Source organism: Drosophila sulfurigaster, chromosome 3 (genome assembly GCF_023558435.1).
Source record: "Drosophila sulfurigaster albostrigata strain 15112-1811.04 chromosome 3, ASM2355843v2, whole genome shotgun sequence".
Classification (NCBI taxonomy): Eukaryota; Metazoa; Arthropoda; class Insecta; order Diptera; family Drosophilidae; genus Drosophila; species Drosophila sulfurigaster.
In genome coordinates, this window is record NC_084883.1 from 16,271,064 (window position 1) to 16,281,513 (window position 10,450).

General features: G+C 36.1%; 2 protein-coding genes and 1 pseudogene across 2 annotated transcripts; all 3 read right to left on the reverse strand.

The window, feature by feature from the left end:
• Window positions 1-1,091: 1,091 nt before the first annotated feature.
• Window positions 1,092-2,201, reverse strand: LOC133845634 (procathepsin L-like). The gene has a single exon (XM_062280135.1). It carries the CDS (start codon window positions 2,171-2,173, stop codon window positions 1,187-1,189), a length of 987 nt encoding a protein of 328 aa, XP_062136119.1. The 5' UTR covers window positions 2,174-2,201; the 3' UTR covers window positions 1,092-1,186.
• Window positions 2,202-2,920: 719 nt separating this feature from the next.
• On the reverse strand, window positions 2,921-6,764 carry LOC133845624 (procathepsin L-like; annotated as a pseudogene).
• A 1,663-nt stretch (window positions 6,765-8,427) lies between these two features.
• On the reverse strand, window positions 8,428-9,527 carry LOC133845644 (cathepsin L-like). Its single transcript, XM_062280147.1, is given in 2 exon segments — window positions 8,428-9,100; window positions 9,103-9,527. Coding segments are annotated over 2 exon segments (957 nt in total). The 5' UTR covers window positions 9,482-9,527; the 3' UTR covers window positions 8,428-8,522.
• Between the last annotated feature and the right edge of the window lie 923 nt (window positions 9,528-10,450).

Genomic DNA, 10,450 nt, shown 5'->3' on the forward strand with positions numbered 1-10,450 from the left:
CTTTGTGATCAACTGATAATAACATTCGGCACTGTAGCTTCGAAGACAGAACTACGACGAAAGTTTGAGCAACGAAAGTGGCAACAAAATGAGCGTTTTGCAATGTACTTCGAGGAGAAGATCGCCTTATCACAATCCATTACACTGGACAACGATGAGCTTTTGGAACACATTATCGAAGGCATACCGGAGCTGAACTTACGCAACCAGGCGCGCATTCAGAGATTTGGAGATCCAGAGCAGATGCTACAAGCTTTTGCACACATATGTCTTCCGAAATACGATGCGATAGAGGGTACTAAGATGACGGCGGAGAACAACGACAAGTGATGCCACAACTGTTAGGAACATAGATTATTAGGCAACAAATGTTAGGAACACAGATTGTTGGGCAACAACTGTTAGGGACATCAACTGTTAGGCAACAACTGTTAGGAACATAGATTATTAGGCAACATCTGTTAGGAGCACAGACTGTTAACGATAACAGAACGAATAATGAAAACAAACTGTTAGGAAATATTTATGCTAAACCACAACTGTTACGAGATTGTTATGCTAAATCACAACTATTAGAGGATCAATTTATTAAGGGCGATAGATTAAATGAAAAAAAAAAACTTTTATGGAATTATTAGAAGAAAATAATTAAGAACAACAAAGATTTATCAAATTAGTAAACTCAGCTTCTACTTCCATGTTTACATGGAAGAAACTTTTCAATGTTTTAATCAGGCAAGAATTAAATAATAAGTAAAATGTATAAAAATGTTTTACTGTACGAAATAATAGTAAAAGTATTAGTTAAGATTTATTTTTATTCTTTGTAAAGTCAAGATCAGGAGATCTGGTTCGCAGGATGGCCGAGTTGTAGTAGGACGTGTGCCTACACACACATACATACATATACTTTAACTCGATGCTCTCTCGGCTATCCGAACTCTCTCTCGATATTGGCTCTCTTTATCATGCCTCTCATTCTATTTCACATTCTATGTTATACATAATTAAGCTATACGGTCAGTCTTGATCGAACAGCAGAATAAATCGGACGCTAAAATACAATTAGTGTTGTTTCTTTAACTACCACATTTTGTTAACCAATTCAAGATATTTATTGAAATTACTTAAATTTTGTAAAAGAATAAATTATAGTTTATTTACAGATGATTAAGCACAACGTTCCTTAGACCAACGGATAGACACCATGGTCCGCAATCTTGCATTGATTATTCTTATTGCGAGCTATACGAATGTATCCATTTTCACCCCAGGACTCTGACCAGGAGTTCTTCACCAGCCAATAGTCGCCGCCAATGTCATCACGACCATAGCCAACGACGACAACGCCATGGTTTACATCGTCCTGGCACGAAGCTTCATCGAAGACACCTCCTTGATAGTTCTGAAATTGTGAAGCATCAACGGCCACTGAAATGGGACCCTTCTCTGCAACGGCTGCTGCCAGCGCAGACTCATCTCCACTGGCCACACCGACAGTGCCAGTGACCTTTGCGCCAATGTTCTCAGCATTGAAACGACATTCGCCATCCCTCTCTTCATAGGGATAAGAGTCCTCAGTGTCAACACCACCATTGTCCTTGATAAAGTTTAATGCAGTTTCTGGCCAGCCGCCATCACATCCGCCATTCTCCTTGGAGCAATCGATTAGATTCTGTTCGGATAGCGAGATAAGCTGTCGGTTCTTGATAAAGTTTTGGCCCTCTAGTGTGCCAATGGCAGAAAAAGCCCAGCAAGATCCACATCCGCCTTGATCCTTAACTCTTGTAACTGCTCCCTTCTCACGCCAATCTATGCTTCCGGGTATTTGAACACTTGTTGATGGAGTGAATATTTGAGTGATACCAATTGTCAAGTCATTGGCATTGATGCTTGACAGTACTGACTCCTGGAATTCCTTAGAGTTCAAGTCTGAGAATTGATTGATGCCCATCTCGTAGGATACTTCCCCAGCAGCATATCGCTTGTTGTGACTATCGATCAGTTTCTTATTTTCTACGAAGTTCTGCAGGCGCTTCAACTCCTCACTAGCATCTTTGTAGGTTTTGTGGTGCTTCAATTTGAAGGCGTTAAACTCAGCCTTTAGAATGTCTTTCAGACTGGTTGCATGGACAACTGCCACGAGGACCAGAATTAGAATGACTGCTTTCATTGTGATTTAGCTTAATACCCACTGAAGAACTATGGGAAACTAATTTAGGTTGAGCATGGCTCGCCTTTTATACTACTTTCATATGTCCAATGATTATTTACAATCTCCATAAAGATAGGCGAAATTACATCTTTATAACCATTTCAAGGGGAAATGTTAAGTAATAAACAGATTAAGGAGGGGTTTTAATAACAGATATTTGAGGTATTCTAAAATTTTTGTAATAGGTAATTGGTAGAACATTAGCTCACCTAAAGAATCATAAAATTTATTTTTATTTATAGCTTTAAATAGGTCAGTCATAACCGCTTTAGATAACGTTCTATATACATACATATATTCAAAATGATTTGATTCTCGTAAATTAAATATTTATAACAAATAAAATAGCGAAATATATTAAAAATTAATGCGCAATTGTGAAATAACAGATAGACCGCTTGAGGCAAAACATTAAAATTAATAAACAGATTGAGTTGAATTTGACTGAAATATTCCCACTCCCTCAATTAACTGCCTGAAAGACTAAAACTAAAATGAATGGCAAAATTAACATACGTTAGAACGAATTGTCGATTAGCTAGTGTAAATTCATTATTGCTTCCAAAGGATTAAATCTCTCTTATTACTCTCGTTTTGAACATATTGAAAGCCAAAGCATTAATGCAAAATTACTATACAGAGCGCAGAAAATTTTAAATTATTTAATTTATTTACAAATAAGTGAATATAATAATATAGTGTTCTTTAAACTAATGGATAAATGGCTGAATTGGCAATACCGCACTGATTGTCACAATTGCGAGCCATGCGAATGTATCCGTCTTCACCCCAATCCTCGCCCCAAGAGTTCCTCACCAACCAATAATCTCCATCAGCTGGATCGGTGCCATAGCCAATAATAACTACAGCATGGTCTGTATCTTGAGAGCACGATGGTTCATTTAAGACGCCACCTTCATAATTTTGGAAGAAGGAGGCATCGACACATACCGAGATGGGTCCTTATTGGCGACGGCGTCTGCCAATGCGTCTTCATTTCCACTTTCAATTTGTGACACTCCCGAGATTTGTGCTCCGACGTCGTCCTCATCATAACTGCAATCGTCATCTGTTTCTTCATACGGATAAGAACTTTCTGTATCTATTCCACCATTGTCCTTAACATAATTCAATGCTTCAATAGGCGAACCGCCATCACAACCGTCGTTGTCGTAGGGATCGTCACTTGAGCAGTCCATCAGATTTTGCTCAGACAGAGATACACTCTTTCCTTTGTGTATGAAGTACTGACTTTCCAGAGAGCCTACGGCAGAGAAAGCCCAACAGGAGCCGCATTGGCCTTGATCTTTAACAGGGTTAACAGCACCCTTAACACGCCAATCAACTTCACTTGGAAGGTTCTTCTTGGCAGAAGGATTGTAAATATAGTCGATACCTTCCAGTGAATGATTTGTATTAAGGCTTGGGAGCATAAGCCTTTTAAATTCCTCTGGAGTCAAGTCAGTGAATTTATTTACACCCATCTTGTAAGTCTTTTTTTTGGCTACATAGAACTTGTTATGCCTATCGATCAATTTCTTGTTGTCCTTAAAGATCTTCAGACGCAGCTGTTCCTCGTATTCGCTATCGTAGCTCTTCTTATGCTCCACTTTAAAGAGTTCAAATTCTGCGTTAAGTAAATTATCGTAAGTGATTCTTGCCTGGATAAATCCCACGAGTGCGAAAAGCAAAATGCAAATTACCGTCTTCATATTGAAGTTTTTCAATATAAACTGATCATAGATCTGTATAATGTGAGGCATTATATACCCAGACTGGGATTGATCGTTACGCATGGTCTCGAGAAACCGCAAAAAATTTCATAAAGCTAAACAAAGAGGCAAGGATAGATGAAATAACAAATCAAAAATGTACTTCTTGATTTAAGTGATTTAAGTCATATTGAATTAAAGCAGGTGCAAGTTTGTAATCTATCACCCGAGATAGCACAATGTTCCTCGCGGTATCGATATGAAGAGAATGACTCAAAAATAATGACTCAAAAACAAAACATAAAGATACAACATTATCTAATACTATTTTGTTTTATTATACCCTCTACCCCATTGGGTAGAAAGGCTCGAGGAAATAGCAGAAGGAGGCATCTCCGACCCTATAATTAATATATATACTTGATCAGCGTTAACAGCCGACACAATATAGTCATGTCCGCCTAAATCTCAGAGACTACAAAAGAGAGAGAGAGATAACTTACCCAATTCCGCCCCACAATTGGATAAGAATCGAATAACCGGCATAATTTTGAAGCTAGGGTCACGATTGGTACACAAAATAATACTTACATATATGCTTCATGGTTCCTGAAAATTTGGTTTGCGGTCGAAAATGCCTAATCACTCCATGGTCTATTTTGAATCTAGAGCTATGTATATCAATATACCAAATATAGAATTTTTTATTTTATATTGTAGTATGTATATTGTTGTATTTTTGCTTTTATTTAAAATGGGTAACGGGTATCTCACATTTGAGCGCATTGCAAATTGCAATCCACTTTAGTTCAGTCGAACTTGTGGTGATGAATACCTCTTAATATTTGTATATTATATATACCCATAGGGTAGAGGGTATAATTACTAACTTTGTGCTTGTATGGAAATGTATTTAAAATGGAGAAGGAGATTTCGTCGTTATAGGACAGTTGACATTTTTAGTATATTTATTATTTATTGAAATTACTTAAATTTTGTAAGAGAATAAATTATAGTTGATTTACAGATAATTAAGAAAAACGTCTCTTAGACCAACGGATAGAAAAAGGCAATTGCTGCCTTCATGCTAAAGTTACACAACTTACACTCATTCTAGATCAGCGGAGTGTCATGCATTATACATCAAAACTGCTGTTCATCCGTTACACATTGCAGTGGGACCCGCAGCATATTTCGCAATGTCGAACAATGAGCAAAGAATTTCAGAAATAACCAAACCCGAAGGTGATCCAACATTTGAGCAATGTTGAATTAAATAAGGGTGCACAGTAATACACTGTGTCTTGTATACCACAAGTAATACACGTATATTTTTTAGCTTACGAAATATACTACGATATGGGTTTATTTTAATGCAAACTTAATATTTGAGCAATATTTGTGTACCAAACTGTTATTTGAAATCAGTGAAAAAGCATCTGTGAAAAGCCATTGCTAAAAATTGAGTTAACACTAATTGAAGATTTTTAAACTCTACTTTGATGTTTTTTACGTAACACATAGCATCAGTTGCTAATTTAGCTGGATCTAATTAAGTGAATTTATAATTGCGATTGTGAAATTGCATAACATGCGTTTGACTATTTTTGAAAGTTCTTTACTATACCGTCGGTTGCATGACTATTGGGTATAACTATAAAATTTCCTTAATATTTAATTATTTTACCCTTATGAAAATATTTCTAATAACGTTAAAGATTGTAAATGGGATAAACAATTATTTATTTGAAATAAAATAATATAAATTATATAAATACAAAGATATTTATTAAATTAAAGGATAAATTGCATAACTGGCAATAGCACATTGATTGCTACGATTGCGAGCCATGCGAATGTATCCGATTTCTCCCCAATTCTCGCCCCAAGAGTTCCTCGCCAGCCAATAATCTCCTCCAACTGAATCGGTGCCGTAGCCATCAACAACAATACAATGATTTGTAGATTGAGAGCACGACGGTTCATTGAAGACGCCACTTTGATAGTATTGGAACAAGGAGCCGTCGACGCACACCGAGATGGGTCCCTTCTTGGCGACTGCGGATGCCAATGCGGCTTCATCTCCGCTAGCAATTTGTATAACAGCAGAGATTTTTGATCCAATGTTGTTCTTATTGTAACGGCAAGATTTGTCTTCTCCTTCATATGGGTAAGAGCTTTCAGTATTTATACCACCATTGTCCCTAACATAATTCAATGCTTCAATCGGCCAGCCACCTCCACAGCCTTGGCTGTAATAGGGATAACCTCTTGTGCAGTCCACCAAATTTTGCTCGGACAGGGATACTCTTTGGTTTAAGTTTATAAAGTGATGACTTTCTAGTGAACCGACGGCAGAGAAAGCCCAACAGGAACCACAGGAGCCTTGATTTTTAACTGGATTAACAGCGCCTGAAAGACGCCAATCAACGCTACTCGGGAGACTCGCCTTGGCAGAAGGATTGTAAATATAGTCGATGCCTTCCTGGGCGTCAGCAGGATTGAGGTTTGTGAGCACAAGAGTTTTGAATTCCTCGGGAGTCATATCAGAGAATTTATTCACACCCATCTCGTAAGACTCCTCTCCGGCCACATAGCGTTTGTTGTGACTGTCGATCAGTTTCTTGTTTTCCACAAATATCTGAATGCGCTTCAACTCCTCACTAGCATCCTTGTAGATTTTGTGGTGCTTCAATTTGAAGGCGTTAAACTCATCCTTAAGAATGTCTTTTAAACTAGTTGCATGGACAACTGTCACTAGAACCAGAACTAGAATGACTGCTTTCATTGTGATTTAGATTAAAACCCACTGAGGAACTGTGAGAAACTGAATTGAGTTGAGCACCGTTTGCCTTTTATACGTCTTTAATGGGTCCGATTATATACAATCTTTTTTATAGATAGGCAAAATTACATATTTATAACTATTTCAAGCGCTTTTGCAGATAGCTTAACTGTGACTCTCTTAAATAATAAACAGTCCGAGGAGGGGTTTTATAACACATATTTCTCATACATACACCGTAATGTGGAGGGTTTAAATAATATTTTGTTGTTTTAAAAGATAGTCGACAGAATATGACACTTGAATAATCATAAAAAGCTATATTTTATTTAATTACGTAGCTATTTGTACTTATAGTTTGAAATAGGTCAGTCGTAATCGTCTAAGATAACATTACATATACTTAATTTGTAAAAAATAAAATCGCGAAATTTATTAAAAATTAATGCGCAATTAATTGAATATAGACTGAATGAGGCAAAAAATAGAAGAAATCAACTTAAAAGTCTTGAATTATATATGGCAAATTATACTGACCCTATAAGGTATATATCCTTGATCAGTGTCAACAGCCAAGACGATATAGCAGTCTGTCCGTCAGTCTGTCTGTCCATATGAAACACTGTATTTTAGAGACTATAGAGAGAGAGAGAGAGAACTATCCTTTTTATATCACTTGTTATGCTTACACGCAGATCAAGATTGTTTCAAAATTTCACCACAACCACTTCCGCCCCGCAAATTGACTAAACTTGAATAACAATCGTTATTCTAAAGCTAGAGTCGAATTTTGGTATATATTATATAATAATAACTATAGTCTTTGTGATTAGTAGTATTTTGGTGGTATATTATATTGGTATATCTTAAGAATAATAATATTTTTTAAATGGATAGCGGATATCTTAACATATCGTCAAGCACACTCGACTGTAGTTTTATGATTAGTATTTCAAATTCTTATAAATGCTAGACTGACTGAAACTATAATTACTGGGGATACCAGAGTTGACAGGCGCTCAAAAAATTATCGTTCAACTAATGTAATTATGTTCATTACAACTTTTATATAACTATAAATATTCTCGCATTTCTTATAACATATTGTGAGCCCAAACGTATTATGACTTGGAACCTATCCGTTAGAATTTTTAGTTATAAATAAAACTGCAAGTATTACGATTTAATTTATTTATTAAAAATTACTTTTATTATTAATATTTTAAATATGAGAAATATTGCTTTGAGAGTATAACAGAGTTCGGAATATATCATTACAATATTACAATGAAGAGAGCGCTGTTAATTTGAAAAAGAATGATTTATTAACAAATAAGTGAATATAATAAGATATTGTCCGTTGAACTAAAGGATAAATTGCAGAATTTGCTATACAGCATTTATTGTCACAATCTTTACCCCAATCCTCGTCTCAAGAGTTCCTGGCCAACCAATAATTTCTTCCAACTAAATCGGTGCCATAACCTTACACAATAGCACATTGGTTTATTTTTTGGTAGCAAATTATTGAATTTATGTTCACGCATCTTCTAAGTCTTCTTCTCTGCTATTTAGCGCTTGTTGTGCGTGTCGATCAGTTTCTTGTTGTCCTTAAAATCTGTATGTCTTCACGTCTAATGAATATTTACACTTTAGTTTAGCTTTAGTGTTTTAGCAGATTACAGTTCGACTTCGTAAATATAAAACAGTTGAAATTTTGTTAACCAATTCAAGATATTTATTGAAATTACTTAAATTTTGTAAAAGAATAAATTATAGTTTATTTACAGATGATTAAGCACAACGTTCCTTAGACCAACGGATAGACACCATGGTCCGCAATCTTGCATTGATTATTCTTATTGCGAGCTATACGAATGTATCCATTTTCACCCCAGGACTCTGACCAGGAGTTCTTCACCAGCCAATAGTCGCCGCCAATGTCATCACGACCATAGCCAACGACGACAACGCCATGGTTTACATCGTCCTGACACGAAGGTTCATCGAAGACACCTCCTTGATAGTTCTGAAATTGTGAAGCATCAACGGCCACTGAAATGGGACCCTTCTCTGCAACGGCTGCTGCCAGCGCAGACTCATCTCCACTGGCCACACCGACAGTGCCAGTGACCTTTGCGCCAATGTTCTCAGCATTGAAACGACATTCGCCATCCCTCTCTTCATAGGGATATGAGTCCTCAGTGTCAACACCACCATTGTCCTTGATAAAGTTTAATGCAGTTTCTGGCCAGCCGCCATCACATCCGCTATTCTCCTTGGAGCAATCGATTAGATTCTGTTCGGATAGCGAGATAAGCTGTCGGTTCTTGATAAAGTTTTGGCCCTCTAGTGTGCCAATGGCAGAAAAAGCCCAGCAAGATCCACTGCTCCCTTCTCACGCCAATCTATGCTTCCAGGTATTTGAACACTTGTTGATGGAGTGAATATTTGAGTGATACCAATTGTCAAGTCATTGGCATTGATGCTTGACAGCACTGTCTTCTGGAATTCCTTGGAGTTCAAGTCTGAGAATTGATTGATGCCCATCTCGTAGGATACTTCCCCAGCAGCATATCGCTTGTTGTGACTATCGATCAGTTTCTTATTTTCTACGAAGTTCTGCAGGCGCTTCAACTCCTCACTAGCATCTTTGTAGGTTTTGTGGTGCTTCAATTTGAAGGCGTTAAACTCAGCCTTTAGAATGTCTTTCAGACTGGTTGCATGGACAACTGCCACGAGGACCAGAATTAGAATGACTGCTTTCATTGTGATTTAGCTTAATACCCACTGAAGAACTATGGGAAACTGAATTGGGTTGAGCATGGTTCGCCTTTTATAATACTTTCATGTGTCCAAATATTATTTACGATCCATCCATATAGATAGGCGAAATTACATCTTTATAACCTTTTCAAGGGGAAGGGGATTAAAAGAGCTATTGCACATACTAGATAGGAAAAAATGTTGAGTTGGAATTAAAAATAGTTCGGTCTTTTCTGAATATTAACTAACAAAAGATGAGAGAAGATACCTTTAAGCCTGTTAATGTCGATTAAGTGGATATGCATTGATTACTAAAGAAAGTCTTATTTTAAGAGACTCAGAACTAAGTTGTTTGAGGAAATTGATTTGATTTTAGCAGATGGAGTTCATGTTTTTATTTTATGACTCTTATTTTCTTTGACCATAAATTAGTATAAAATACTTGTATAATGTAAATAGTATTGTATAATTATTATTTGTTCAAAGAAATAGACTGTAGATTGCTTTCGGGCAACTCTTTCCTAACAGTTACATGATATTTTCGTTATAAAAAAAATAGTTACAACAGAGGCTCATATATCAACAATCATAAAAAACCAAAAATTATTGATTACGAAGTTGTTTCTAATTTATTTCTTCAAATAGGTCAGTGAAATAAGACCAATATAACATGTCAACAACATATTCTATTGTTACTTATTTATGATTAAGAAGAGCATCTCGAGCAAGTACTTGCGATTTTTATTAGTTTTGCATGAGAGGTCGAATTTTTTCTATTCCTCGGACTGACTCATAAATAAATAATTTAAAATATTACTTATATATAGAGAAATAAAATAAGTTTCAGAATATCCAAGAAAATCAAATGATTGGGATTTGATTTTTTTTTAGCTCAATTATTATGTGCGGTGTCTGATATTTTCTTAAACTATTTGACTATTGAGTTAATATAAAAATAAATTAATTAATAAA